The sequence below is a fragment of the Artemia sp. Qi Xiang Cuo genome, chromosome 18 (genome assembly GCF_049724085.1).
Source record: "Artemia sp. Qi Xiang Cuo chromosome 18, ASM4972408v1, whole genome shotgun sequence".
Lineage (NCBI taxonomy): Eukaryota > Metazoa > Arthropoda > Branchiopoda > Anostraca > Artemiidae > Artemia > Artemia sp. Qi Xiang Cuo.
Window position 1 is genome coordinate 46,952,546 of NC_142811.1, and position 15,801 is coordinate 46,968,346.

A 15,801-nucleotide genomic window follows, 5' to 3' on the forward strand; every position below is an offset into this window, starting at 1 on the left:
GGGTTGTCATTCTCAAAGACCTAATTTCCAGAACTTTCAAATACGATGAACGAAATGGCTATCTCAAAATTTTGATTGGATGTGTGTGGGGAAAAGATGGGCACGAGAGGAGGTTTAGTCGCCCTCCAATCACTTTCGACTATCAAAAAGAGCACTAGCTCTTTGAATTTCCAATCGAACGGGCCTTTATTGAAGTTTCAAGGACACCGCTTTCTATAAAAAAAAACCTTATATGCCCCCCGGGCATAACCTACAACCCTTACCCTGAGGGCTGTGGGGGAGTGTCCTCCTCAAAAACATAATTTCTATCTGGAAATCAACTACGCTGAACAAAATGGTTATCTCAAAATTTTGATTGGATGTGTTTGGGGAAATGGTGGGCGTGAAAGGGGTGTTAGTTGCCTTCCAATCACTTTCGACTATTAAATAGGGCAATAGCCATTCCATTTTACAATCGAATGAGCCCTTTTCAAAGTTTCTACGACAGCTCCTTCGATACGAAGTGCCCTGGTCTAAAACCAAGAAACCAAAAAAAAATAACACATTGTGCCAACATCGTTCTTTACTTAGGCAGCGCTATTGCGCTGCCTATTATTTCTGATCCTTTTTGAATAATGCTGGGAAATCCGGCACCCCCTTCATAGGACTGTCCAAAATTCTGTCATTTCAAAATTCTATGTTGAAAGTTTTTTTTATCAATAATCGTATACGAAAATCAAACTAAACTATGTATATTGATAATTGCCAAACTATTATTTTTTTTAATTTCGTAGTTAAGTTATATCTGCGATCTTCTCCAATAGTATTTCTTTTGATTTAATTGTCTTGAATTTTTGTATCTCTAATAGATTCTTTATTTATATTTGTATTCTCAAAACAAGAGAGTCTCACGAATCTCACCTTTTTCAATTAATATCGATTAATTTCAAAATTAAAAATTAAGACTAAACAGGCTAAAGAGTGAGTGTCATCGACAGTTTTGATTCCAATAGGTTCCCAATCATCACAAATCCAAGTGTCATTATAGCTTCATTTTTAGTTGGTAAGGTTTGATACACAGATAGCTGATTTTGTCTACCTTAAGAGGCCGGAAGTGAAGGGTATGGTTGTGAAAAAAGGTGACTGCTTGTTTCTCTCTGAGACAGACAAGCAAAATTGTAAACTTTGAAACAGACAAGTAAAAATTGTAAATTGTCATATGTTTACGATAATTTTGTTCCCTGAATTCATGGAAAATAAAAAAAAGTTTTCTTTACTATAAATCATGACTTTTTACTAGTTTTTACTAGATTCGGGAAATTTACTAGATCCTCTAAATTTACTAGATTTTTTTTAATAGATCTAGTAAAATCCTACTGACGGTGGCAACCCTGACCAAAATGCTGAAATTTCAGAGAAATGTTGAATTTTGACATGAAAGGGGTTTTAGTTTTGAAATTAAAAAATAAAAACCGTAAGTTTTTTGAAATTGAAATAAATTATGAATCAGAAAGAAAGTTCTTAAAAAATTGTGATAAGGAAATACTGATATTTTCTTGATAGTTGATGCTTTTTACATGAAAGAGGGTTTGCTACTGAAATTTGAAAATAAGAATCGTAAATTATTCATTAGTAAGACCTTGAAGAAATGTGATGATGAAATGCTGAAATTTACAAGAAATCTAGTATCTTTGACATAAACTTAGTTTTGCTATTGAAATTAAAATAGTAAAAATCATAAGTTGTTAAAAAGTGAAATAAATTATGAGCTAGAAAGGGTTTACTTGAAGAAATGTGATATTTAAATGTGAGTCTTTGTCATGAAAATAGTTTTTATGTTGAAATTTAGAAAAAAATCAAAATTGTTATAAAATGAAAAAAAAATCAATTAAGAAGGAAGGCCTTACTTGAAGAAGTATATCATTTAATTCATTATATTTAAAGACAAATGGAATCTCGACATGAAAGGGGTTTTGCTTATACAAAAATAAGAATCTTTAATTGTTAAAAATGAAAAAATTATAGAGTAAAAAGGACTTACCTGAAGAAATGTGTTATTTAAATCCTTAAATTCTTAGCAAGTGTGAACTTTTGTTATAAAAATGGTTTGTTGGTGCTTAAGTTCAAAAACTTAGAATAGCAAATTGTTACAAATGAGAAATATCTTTAAAGATACCATAAAAATGTCTTTATGAATTTTTAGCATATTTTTAGTATGAATTTTTAGTATAAATTTGTATTTTAAGAGCGGAATATACGGAGAATACCTATTTGAAAAGTCCTATTGAAAATAGAAGAACGAAAGGGATTACTTAGAAAACAAGAAGAATGTAACTTTTGCAATAGTGAAAATGGTTTATTGGCTTTAGCTTAGCATTAATGATTAACCTTTCGGCATATTTGTCTCTGAAATTAAACAAACGGGGATATTGCATGTCCACGCCTCATGACCCAGAACTACAGTAACTTTATTGTAAAATGTAACAGGGATAGGGAAACTGGCTACAACCTTTTGAGCTCATATTTACCAACGCTTCTGTATTTAGAACAACCATGCAATACCTTGCAACAAAAAAGTATAAGACAAAACTTATGCCCTTAAATTATTTATTATTTATCCCAAGTGTCATAATAACCACCAATCAGAACATGGTTCGTTGTTAGTGAGATCCTAAGACATTGATAGGAATGATTCCTAAGCCTAGCTGCTTTTTGCCATTAATTAAGAGCACATTATTCATCTTTTACTAAGCTGATGTACAATTATGTGTATTAATACCAAAATCATTAAGCCCTAACAAATTACTACTACTTCAAATACATTTTTTTTGTGTAACTCAAAAATGCCAACGGCTGCTTATTTTTCCTTTGTATTTTAGGGGAGTGTAGAGAGAATGAAACCCAATAAGTTAGCTTGATATGTTTATATGTCTATTTTATATATATTGGTATAATTATAATCAATTAGGCCACACCCTTTAAGATACACATAAAGTCACACTGTAATTAACCCATACTATTGCTTTTTTTGGGTTAAGACAAAACTCAACAGTGGCTACTTCTGAAAAAATTTCTATATTTATATGTAGGCTGCCACGTCCTCAGGTAGAACTTCAATTATAGTACTGTAGTATTTCTCAATACCTTTGAGAACAGGGATGTCAGCTTTTGTCACTAGGTTGATAGCGACACCTTTACGACCAAACCTACCACAGCGACCAGTTCTGAAAGAAGAAAATACAAGTGACAACGACAAAATAAAAAGTGTGGGCCAAACAACCAAAGACAAAAGTGACCAATAACAACAAAGATAAAGTGAAACTAAAGCTTTAGAAAAGATCTTCACTACAGTGACAAAAACAGATGAATAATAAATAAAATAATAAATTATAACAATGCTTGTATAGTAAATACAAACTCGTAAAATATATGCTTGAGATAGGAAAGGAAACATCTAAGAATATTACCGGTTAAATTGTAAATTATCGAGAATCAAACAGTTCGTGGTAACGAACTGTAAGTAAGGAGCGACCCGGCACAATGGTAACCGAAACTCACGAAAACGGGTTTTTGATACCAATAGATATATCAAAAGAATCAGATTTCAATGCTGATTTCAAATATATAACTTTCATCAAGTTTAGTGATACCAATCAAAAGTTACGCACATAAGAAAATTTGGCTGATTTTTAAAAAAAGGGGGAAAGACCCTCTAAAAATTATAGAACCTTAATGAAAATCACACCATCATATTCAGCGTATCAGAGAACCCTAATTTAGAGGTTTCAAGCTCCTATCTACAAAAATGTGGAATTTTACATTTTTTGCCAGAAGAAAGATCACGGATGCGTGCTTTTTTGTTTTTTTTCTTTTCCCCAGGGGTGATCGTATCGACCCAGTGGTCATAGAATTTCGGGAAAGGGCTCATTCGAACGGAAAATAAAAGTTTTAGTGCCCTTTTTAAGTGACCAAAAAAATGGAGGGTAACTAGGCCCCCTCCCAAGCTTATTTTTTCCCAAAGTCACCCGATCAACATTTTGAGATAGCCGTTTTGTTCAGCATGGTCGAAAATATGATAAATATGTCTTTTAGGATGACTTGATTCCCCGAAGTACCCAGAGGGAGGGCTAAAAGTTATGAACTTTACCCAATGTTAACATATAGTATTGGTTATTCGGAAGTATACAGAAGTTTTCAGAAGTCTTTTTTTAGGGTTGTGGGAGGGAAGGGGGGGGCAGGGCTGATGATGGAGGCTTTGTTCAGGAATGAAGTGTTCAGGGGGGAGGAGACTTTGACAGGAAGGGGGCACCGGACTTGCCAGCATGATTTATTGGTTATTGGGAAGTATACACCCATTTTCAGGAAGGATTTTTTCTGGAGGGGGGCTAGAGGAGGGGGTTACTCTGAAGACTAGGTCCGTAGAGGATGTTTCGTTGGGGTAAGGGACAGTTCTATGAAGGGGGCGCTGGATTTCAAAGCATTATTTAAAAAACGAGCAGAAATTAAATAAAAAAAAAAGTTTTTTCAACTGAAATGTAAGAAGGAATATTAGAACTTAAAACGAACAGAAATTATAACGTATGTGAGGGGGTTCTCCCCCAAGTCAATACCTCGCTCTTTACGCTACAGTTTTTTAGTGCTTTCAAAAGAGCTATCTAATCTAATTAAACGGCCTTTGTGATTCAGGGGTTTGTGAATAATAAATTTTTTTAAATTTTAACTTAAAAAGCGTCTTATTGACTAAGGGGACAACCCCATAATATACTCAATAACATATACGTAATAAAAAAAAAAAAAAACAAGCGATACGGCTCAATAGTAATCGAAACTTTTAAAAACGGAATTTTGATGTCAATAAATAAATCAAAAGAATGTGTTTATAATGCTGATTCTAAATATATAAATTTTATTAAGTTTAGTATTACTCATCCAAGGCTACGAGCCTGAGAATATTTACTCAATTTTTTAAAGAGGGGGGAAACATTCCCTACAAGTGAAAGAATTTTAATGAAAATCACACCGTCAGATTCAGCGTCTCAGAAAACCCTATTTTATAGGTTTCAAGCTCATATCCGCAAAAATCTGCAACTTTGTATTTTTTGCCAGAAGAAAAATATACGAATATAGAAGTTAGTTACGTAAGTTAATTTGTAAAGACATCCATTTAGCAAAAGAAAAGTAAAATTTTTATGCATATAAAAGCAGCATTAACTAAAAAACGATCAGAAATTAAATAAAAAAAAACAAGTTTTTTTAACTTAAAGTAAGGAGCAACATTAAAACTGAAAACAAGCCGAAATTATTCCGTACATGAAAGGGCTGTCCACTCCTAAACACCTCGCTCTTTACGCTAAAGTTTGACTCTGTATCACAAATTTATTTTTTAAAACAATAAAAAACTTTAGCGTAAAGAGCGAGGCGTTGAGGAGGGGACAGCCCCTTTCATATACGGAATAATTTCTGTTCGTTTTAAGTTTTAATGCCGTTCCTTACTTTCAGTTAAAAAAACTTTTTTTTTTTTATTTAATAATTTTCAGGAGCAAGCCTGTTTTTCACAAACCGATAGAAAATTGAATCTGACAATTTTATATATTTCAGCTTCGCATCACCAAGTTCATTAGTTCTTATCCGTTCTTTATTTCCTGACACTATAATTGATTGCATACTTTTCGTTACAAATTAATATAATTAGAAGTAATTTCTGCTAAAAGTTACCTTTCATTTACAGAAAATACACTTTTACTATTGTTATGTGCAGTAAAGTGCAAAACTGATTAAAAATTTCCTAACTAAAGATGACGATAAGGAAATGAGGAAGTTCCTTCAAACAAATCTGTCGATGACACTCACCCTTTAGCCTGTTTAGTCTTAATTTTTAATTTTGAAATTAATCGATATTAATTGAAAAAGGTGAGATTCGTGAGACTCTCTTGTTTTGAGAATACAAATATAAATAAAGAATCTATTAGAGATACAAAAATTCAAGACAATTAAATCAAAAGAAATACTATTGGAGAAGATCGCAGATATAACTTAACTACGAAATAAAAAAAATAATAGTTTGGCAATTATCAATATACATAGTTTAGTTTGATTTTCGTATACGATTATTGATAAAAAAAACTTTCAACATAGAATTTTGAAATGACAGAATTTTGGACATTCCTATGAAGGGGGTGCCGGATTTCCCAGCATTATTCAAAAAGGATCAGAAATAATAGGCAGCGCAATAGCAATGCCTAAGTAAAGAACGATGTTGGCATAACGTATTATTTTTTTTTTGGTTTCTTGGTTTTAAACAACGGCACATTGCATCGAAGGAGCTGTCGTAGAAACTTTGAAAAGGGCTCATTCGATTGCAAAATGGAATGGCTATTGCCCTTTTTAATAGTCAAAAGTGATTGGAAGGCAACTAACACCTCTTCCACGCCCACCATTTCTCCATACACATCCAATCAAAATTTTGAGATAGCCATTTTGTTCAGGGTAGTTGATTTCCAGATAAAAAATATGTTTTTGAGGAGGACACTCCCCCAACAGCCCTCAGGGCAAGGGGTGTAGGTTATGCCCGGGGGGCATATAAGGTTTTTTTTTTATAGAAAGCGGTGTCCTAGAAACTTCAATAAAGGCCCGTTCGATTGGAAATTCAAAGAGCTAGTGCTCTTTTTGATAGTCGAAAGTGATTGGAGGGCGACTAAACCTCCTCTCGCCCCCATCTTTTCCCCAAACACATCCAATCAAAATTTTGAGATAGCCATTTTGTTCAACGTAGTTGAAAGCTCTGGAAATTAGGTCTTTGAGAATGACAACCCCCCCCCCCCAAAGCCCTCAGTGCAAGGGTGGTAAGTTATGACCTTTGGGCATATAAGGTTTTATATAGAAAGTGTTGTCGTGGAAACTTTAAAAAGGGCTCATTTGATTGGAGATTAAAATGGCTAGTGTACGTATTAATAGTCAAAAGTTATTGAAAGGAAGGTAACGCCCCGTCCACGCCTACAATTTATCCAAATACACCCAATCAAAGTTTTTAGATGGCAATTCTGTTCAAAGTGGTTGAAATTTCTGGAAACTATATGTAAGAGGATGACACTCCCCCCATAGCCCTCAGGGTAAGGGTTGTAAGCTATGCCCTGGTTGCATATGGTGCAAATTATGTTCTGGCCTTGGGAAGGCATAGGGATTTTGAACCCCCTCATGTTAATTTCTGTTCATTTTGATTTTGACTCGGTTATTTATTGTAGTTTCGGTTCGTTTTGGGTTTCATTTATTTATCGATTCTGATTTGTGGTAGTTTCACGCTTGGTAGATTATTTGATTTGATTTTTGCTCGTTTTTGGTTTAATGGGGTTCTTTACTTTTCTTTAAAAAACTTATTTTGTGGAAAAAGTTCTTTTTAATTAATTTAATAAAAAACAATTTTTTTCAACAGAAAGTAAGGAAAAACATTAAAACTTAAAACGAATAGAAATTATTACCCATATTAGGGGGTTCGCCCCCTAGTCAATGCCTCGCTCTTTACGCTAAGTTTTTTTTAGTACTTACAAAAGAGCTATCTATTCTAATAAAACGGTCTTTGTGATTCAGCGGGTCATTCTTAAAGAATTGGAACAAAATTTGAACTTTCGCGCACACAGCGAGGTATTGAGTAGGGGGTAAACCCCCTCATACACGTAAAAATTTCTGTTCGATTTAGGTTTTAATGTTGCTCCTTACTTTCAGTTGAAAAACCTTGTTTTTTATTTAATTAAACCAAAGATGAGTGGAACTAAAGTCAAATTATATTTGAAGCGTGAAGTTACAATAAGCACTATCAATAAATAAATGAAGCCCAAATGAGCATAAATTACAATAAATAACCAATTCAAACTAATAACAAGCCAAAAATACCACAAAAGGGACTAGGGCCAACATTCCTTTGCCTTCTAAAGACAAGAACATAATTTGCCCTTTACCGGAAACAATATTTATCTCGAGCTGTGTTTTTATTTCTCACAATATAAGAAATAACACCATAATAACTAAAATTACTAAAAGTGATCTGATGAAAAAGTTGACTAATATTAATACTACTACTGCTATTGCTACTACCACTGATTCTTTTACTATTACAGCTTCTACTAATACTTTCAATCGTGATAGACATAATAATCCTGAAAGTATCTATACCATTCTGACAACCTGGAAGCACTTAGGCCCTCTTGATTTATTTTGTTAATAGTGATAGTAGTAGTAGTAGTAACCCTGGGAGTTTTAGCTTAATAGCCTCAACCGTTCCTGAGATATTGCTGATACGTCTTTTTGACAATATGCATGCACATAGTTTGTTTTTGTATTTTGTTCAGCACCCCCTCAACATTTCCTGACTTGAATTAACTTGAATTAAGGCTCCTGCCGAGGGTTCGGCGTTGAGAACGATGAGACTAGGCGCCTCCAGGTTGACCTATCGCTTGCCAGCATCGCAGCTTCTTCCACCGGGATGTGGGCTTGGGTGAGGAATTCATCGGCTTTGTCTTCCCACCTAGTGGGTGGGCGTCTTCTGGGTCGTTTCCATCCGTGTAGGGTCAAAATCAAAGTCGAATGCGACCCGTGCTCGGGCGTCGCGTGACATGCGATGGAGGTGGCCGTACCACCGAACAGTATGCTGGGCGAGCTGCGTCGAGAAAGGAGTTTGAGCCGTACGTGATAGGAGAGTCTGGTTGCTAACGAAGTCAGTACAGTTACGTTTTTCAATTCTTTAGAGGTTTTTCATCTAAGGCATATTGACAGCGCTGAAGATAGATTTGGAAGCTGGCCACGTCTCCCCTCCATACAGTACGACAGCACTGACTGACTCATTTTAGATGCGCATTTTGGAAAAGCGCCTTATGTTTGGCTTTCGCCAGGTGCTGCTAAGCCTCCCAACAAGTGCTGAAGGTTTGGCTATTCGAGATGTAAGCTCTTTTGTGATCAAGTAATCATTCGACAAAATAGATCCCAGGTAAGTGAAGTCTTCAACCACATCTACTTGGTTGCTTCCGATGTTGACTTCCTTTTTGGTAAAATGGGATGTGGGGGGCTCAAGGAGAATAACTTTGGTTTTCTGCCTGTTAATCTTTGGTCCAACTTTCTAGGGTTCCTCTGAGAGCACCTGGAGAGCTTTGGTCATCTTATCGACGGTGCTCGCAACTAGCGCTATGTCGTCGGTGAAGTCAGCATCAGAGAGTACCCGGTCTCCGAACTGAAGACCGAATTGAAGGCGATTCATCGTGCTGGCCATAACATGATCTATGACGCAGTTGAAAAGCTTCGGGAGCGGCGGCGCAACCTTGCCGGACGCCAGTCTTCACCGGGAATGTGGGACTGCGTCTTCCATTGACTTGCACGCAGCTTTCCGTATCCTCATGCAGCTTTTCAAAGAGTGAGCAATATTTCTTGGGTAGACCCGTAGTATCAGCCAAAGTGAACGGCAATCAACAGAATCGAAGGCAGTCTTAAAGTCTACGAATGCGATGTACGCTTTTTGGTGGAACTCCCGCGTCTTCTCGATCAACTGGCGCATAGTAAACATTTGCTCCGTCGTCGACCTGCCGGGCATCAATCCGGCTTGCTGGACTCTTCTCTTTCTACGCAAAAAGGTGGAACACCTGTTCAGGAGTGACATGGCAAAGATTTTACCAGGAATGGAGAGAAGCGTGATCCCACGATAGTTGGAGCAGATTTGACGGCTGCCCTTACATTTCCAGAGCGGCAATATGATGCCAGCACGCCAGTCATTCGGTATGCTTTCCGTCGTCCATTCAGCTGAGAAGATTATCTGGAGCCACAGAATCATCGTTGCACCCCCGTACTTGAGGAGTTCTGCAGAAATACCACAGACGCCGGGGGCTCGATTATTATTTAACCGTTTTACAGCATTTTGGATCTCAAAGGTGGTAAACGGTTGCGATACGAGGTAGGAAGTAGCCTCGGGTGTGGTCATTGCTGCTTGAATCAGATCAGGGTCGGGATGAGCAACTGCCTCGGCATTCAGAAGCGTTGAAAAGTGACTGCTCCAGGCAGAGAGTTGGCCTGCATCGTCATCCGGTATGCTTCCGTCAGCAGAAAAAACACGGCTCACGGTGGTTCCCTTCCGTCAGCTCGCGGATGTGTTTGTAGAGGGAGCAGGTGTCTCCTTTTCTCGAGGCATCTTCAAGATCACTGGCTTTCTTGTCGACAAAGGTCTTCCTATCACTGTGCAGTAGGCTATTGCGCAGGCCATTGAGTCGTCTGCACTCTGGCATATTCTTTGCTAAGCGGGCCTTCCGGCACAGCTCGATCACAGACAGATTCTCCTGGGATATCCAGGGTTTATTCTTGTGTCTGCTACGGCCAATGGTACTGCCAGCAGAATCGAGTATATTATCTTTGAAAGACTTCCATGCTACTTCAGGGTCGTTCAGAACTTGGAGGCAGCTAAACCGGTTAGAGATATCGAGAGCATACTTCTGTTGCATTGAGATGTAGCCAGACTACTCAAATCGAGCTTGGGAGGCCGTCTTTCTTGTCCTTGTGCTCTCAGGCGTAGCCTGAGTGTGGCGACTACCATCCTATGGTCAGTGGTTCCAAGCTCGGCCGACCTATAAGTCCAGCAATTTATTATCGACTAGCGCCAATGACGCGAGATCATAACATAATCGATCATCTTCTTCGTCTGGCCCTTGTTACTATACAAAGTATATTTGTGTATATCTCGTCTCTGAAAGAACGTGTTTGATATGACGAGAATATACCTTGTTCTCAGCTGGAGGAGCCTTTTTCCGTTGTCACTCAGTGAATCTGAAGTCACAGGGCCGAGAACACTTCTCCACACGCCCTCCCTGTCATTTACCGTCGAGTTAAGGTCTCCCAGAGAAGTGACGATGTCGTGGGGTGGGACTCTAGACAGGGTCGCTGAGAGCTCCGCATAGAACTGATCCTTCACTTCCGCAGGACTAGGATTGGTGGGAGCATAGCATAGCAATAATTGTCCACTTTCCATGCTTGTGCTGGAGCTGAGCCATCAGTATTCTATCAAGCCACTTATTCTATCTGAAATTTGTTTACAGGAGAGAAGGCATCTCTTGGCTCTAGCGTTCAGCGCGAGACCTACACCATTTGTCTTGCTTTTTGGGTCACCAGACCAGATCAGGTGATATCCTTCACCAATGTCCTCGGACTCTCTTCCGACAAGGCAGGTTTCCGTTAGGCCAGCCACAGCTATATTGAAGCGTTTTAGCTCATAGGCAAGCACTGATTTAGCTCCAGGAAAGTTGAGTGTGAGTACGTCCCAGGTGGCGATTCGTATTCCACCCTCGTCAATAAGGTTCATTCGATGGTCTGAAATCGTTCCAGGGACATGCTGGGGTCGTGGAAGGTAAAGTGGGGGGGGGGGGGTAGGTCATCCGAGGCAGTATCATGGTTTTTCGTTGCGGTAAAATTTTCGGGTGGAGGGTTGCAGGCCCAACCGACCCTAGGCCTGGGATCTAATTAGAGATAGGACTTGCCTAGATACTGAAAGTCCCTGGGGTGGGCTCCACCCACCTCATAAGGTTGAGGCTGCCCATTAACATGGAGCGTTTAGTTAGGGAAAACCCCATATCCAGAGGCACGTGGTCAGCAGACATAGTCTGCCTCATTCCGGACGAACTCCATCCGCCTCATCGATTTCCTGGAAATGGTCATAAGGTGATGTAGTCACATATGCAAGTGGACGAGGTTAAAAGTAGTCACAGTCTCAATTAGAACTAGTCACATTTGAAGCCACAGTAGTAGTAGTAGTAATAGTATTAGTAGTGGTATTAGTAGCGACACTGAAAGTGTCCATTTATTACCCTTAGCCGTTTCTAAGATAATGCAAATCCCTCCAGTCACTACCCTTTGTGCAAACAGGGTTTTTTGTCCGACTCAAAATTTCCTAAAGTTTCACCTTAACAGCCTTAACTTTTTCAGACACACTCATGATTAAACATTCATCCAGAGGCAGAGGCACGGATTGAGGTTATCCTAGAGGTTATCCAGAGGCACGTGGTCAGCAGACATAGTCTGCCTCATTCCGGACGAACTCCATCCGCCTCATCGATTTCCTGGAAATGGTCATAAAGCGATGTAGTCACATATGCAAGTGGACGAGGTCAAAAGTAGTCACAGTCTCAATTAGAACTAGTCACATTTGAAGCCACAGTAGTAGTAGTAGTAATAGTATTAGTAGTGGTATTAGTAGCGACACTGAAAGTGTCCATTTATTACCCTTAGCCGTTTCTAAGATAATGCAAATCCCTCCAGTCACTACCCTTTGTGCAAACAGGGTTTTTTGTCCGACTCAAAATTTCCTAAAGTTTCACCTTAACAGCCTTAACTTTTTCAGACACACTCATGATTAAACATTCCCTTTTTAACATCATAAACCCTGTATGCAAGCACTGGGTTAATCTAATAATCTACAACCCTTTCTTTGGAAGCTCTGGGTGCTTCACTCTCTTTTTAACATTAAACATTCCCTTTTCAACATCATAAATCCTGTATACAAGCAATCGGTAAATCTAATAATCTACAACCCTTTCTTTGGGAGCTGCGGGAGCTTGGTATCCCTGGAGGTATATTCATTAGACATCTAGGCTATTTTGAACAAAAAGCTTCTTTTTGGAATTCTGATCAATATTGGAAGGGTATCTAATTAGTTTTTGGGGATGGGATTTGCTTCCCTTCTGGTCACTTTCTAGCATCCCTCTAACATGCTCAGAAAGTTTCAACTGAAGAGCCTAAGCCGCCCCTAAGAAATTGCTCAAACGCCTTTTTCGAAACCATTTTGCAAATACTATGTTTTGATTTAGTTCAATATCACCCTTAAAATTTAGAAGAGTAGTCAGAAATTTTTCATTTTGATTTTAGCAATAGTACGTTATGATTTTGATCAATATCCCCCTTAAAAGTCTCTCAAAGTAATTATAAGTAAAGGTATTTGCAGTTACAAGCAGTTGCAGTCACAGTCACCAGTAGTGGCAAATCATATTGCAGTCACAAGAACAGTTGTAGTAGTAATGCCCTTAAAGTTTCAAGTTAACACCCTTATCCGTTCCTAAGATATTGCAGACACGCCTTTTTGGTAACTTGGCTTCCCTAGTGTCTTTTGACTTATCTCAACATACCTCTTAACATTCTCAAAAATTTCACAACAATACCCTTAGTAAACTATTTTTTCGTTTTACCCTTAGTGTTTTTGAACACACTTTTTCAACACAAATCCTACATGTAAAAAACTGACAAATTGCATAATTTAAGTTCCATTCCTCATGGTCTGTAGGGCCAATGCATAAGTGTTACACCTTGTGTCTATTTGAAAATTAAATAAAAAAAAACAAGTTTTTTTAACTGAAGGTAAAGAGTGACATTAAAACGTAAAACGAACAGAAATTATTTCATATATGAAAGGAGCTGTCCCCTCCTTAACGCCTCGCTCTTTACGCTAAAGTTTGACTCTTTCTCACAACTTTATTTTTTTAAACAATAAAAATCTTTAGCGTAAAGAGCGAGGCGTTGAGGAGGGGACAGCCCCTTTCATATACGGAATAATTTCTGTTCGTTTAAGTTTTAATGTCGCTCCTTACTTTCAGTTTAAAAAACTTGTTTTTTTATTTAATTTCTGATCGTTTTTTAGTTAATGCAGGGGATGTTTCCCCCCTCTTTAAAAAATCGAGTAAATTTTCTCAGACTTGTAGCCTTTGATGAGTAATACTAAACTTAATAAAATTTATATATTTAGAATCAGCATTATAAACACATTCTTTTGATACATTTATTGACATCAAAATTCCGTTTTTAAAAGTTTCGATTACTATTGAGCCGTATCGCTTGTTTTTCTATTGTTTTTTTTTATTACGTATATGTTATTACGTATATGAGGGGGTTCTCCCCTTAGTCAAGACAACGCTCTTTACGTTAAAAGTAAAAACAAATTTTTATTCACAAACCCCAGAATAACAAAGGCCTTTTAATTAGAATAGATAGCTCTTTTGAAAGCACTAAAAAAAACTGTAGCGTAAAGAGTGAGGTATTGACTTGGGGGAGAACCCCCTCAGATACGTTATAATTTCTGTTCGTTTTAAGTTCTAATATTCCTTCTTACATTTCAGTTTAAAAAAATTGTTTTTTTTTTTATTTAATTTCTGATCGTTTTTTAAATAATGCTTGGAAATCCGGCGCCCCCTTCATAGAAATTTCCCTTACCCCAAAGAAACATCCTCCACGGAAATATTCTCCAGATTAACCCCCTCGTCTAGCCCCCCCCTCCAGAAAAAATCCTTCCTTAAAATGGTTTTATACTTCACAATAAACAATAAATAATGCTGGCAAGTCCGGCGCCCGCTTCATGGAAATTTCCCTTCCCCCAAGAAAACTTCCTTCATGAACAGATCCTCCACAATAACCACCGACCCACCCTTCCCTCCCACTACCAGAAAAAAAACCTCCTGAAAACTTCTGTATACTTCCCAATAACCAATACTATATGTTAACATTGGGTAAAGTTCATAACTTTTAGCCCTTCCTCTGGGAACTTCGGGGGATTAAGTCATCCTAAAAGACATATTTATTATACTTTCGACCATGCTGAACAAAATGGCTATCTCAAAATTTTAATCGGGTGACTTTGGGAAAAAATTGAGCGTGGGAGGGGGCCTAGTTGCCCTCCATTTTTTTTTGGTCACTTAAAAAGGGCAATAGAACTTTTAATTTCCGTTCCAATGAGCCCTCCCACGATATTCTAGGACCACTGGGTCGATACGATCACCCCTGGGAAAAAAAAAACAAACAAACAAACAAACAAATAAACACGCATCCGTGATCTTTCTTCTGGCAAAAAATGGAAAATTCCACATTTTTGTAGATAGGAGCTTGAAACTTCTACAGTAGGGTTCTCTGATACGATGAATATGATGGTGTGATTTTCATTAAGGTTCTATAACTTTTAGGGGGTCTTTCCCCCTTTTTTTGAAAATCAGCCAAATTTTCTCAGGCGTGTAAACTTAATGAAAGTTATATATTTGAAATCAGCATTGAAATCTGATTCTTTTGATATATCTATTTGTATCAAAAACCCGTTTTCTAGAGTTTCGGTTACCATTGAGCCGGGTCGCTCCTTACTTACAGTTCGTTACCACCAACTGTTTGATAAAATGCCTGTTCATAATGTCTATCATTGTTAAAAAGAAAATCTAAAAGGGTAAGGGGTTGGGTTGCCATTCGATCACTCTACAACATCCCCCTCAAAATGTGTTGAAAGTTTTAACTTAATACCCTTAGCCGTTCCATAAATATTGCTGTTGTGCCCTTTTGACAATCATCCTGCATAAAGTGTGTTTTGGTTTTGTTCAATATCCTCTTTAAAATTTTCTGAAAGTTTTACCTTAGTATCCTTATCCTTTTTGGAGACTCAGCATCAAACATGCCAACTTTTCTAAATAACCAACATTATGCACAGGTAATCGGCAACTTGCGTAATTTACAACCCTTGCTCCAAGGACTTTGGGGGTTTATGTCATCCCACAGTAATAGTTATTTGACCTTCAGACTATTTTCAACAAGATTCCTATTTCAAAGTTTTAATTGGATGTCTTTAGGATGAAAACAGATAAATAGGGCATGAAAAGGGGGCTCTGCTCATTTAAAAAATCCCTGTAAACATGCTCTGAAAGTTTCAACTTAATACATCCAGCCATTCTTAATATATTGCAAATACGCTTTCTTGATTAACTGGATGCACGTAGTGTCCTTTGATTTAGTTTAACATACACAAAATTCCCTAAAATTTGACTTTAATACCCTTAGCAT

At 37.6% G+C, this 15,801-nt stretch overlaps 1 protein-coding gene across 2 annotated transcripts in view; it reads right to left on the bottom strand.

The window, feature by feature from the left end:
- Window positions 1–2,528: 2,528 nt before the first annotated feature.
- LOC148941570 (uncharacterized) overlaps window positions 2,529–15,801 on the bottom strand; it is a 95,331-nt gene continuing 82,058 nt past the window's right edge. For both annotated transcript variants that reach the window (XM_089104322.1, XM_089104321.1), the window contains exon 3: window positions 2,529–3,203. In XM_089104322.1, coding sequence (XP_088960448.1) covers window positions 3,059–3,203 — 145 coding nt within the window. In that variant the 3' untranslated portion in view covers window positions 2,529–3,058. The remainder of the gene's footprint in view (window positions 3,204–15,801) is intronic.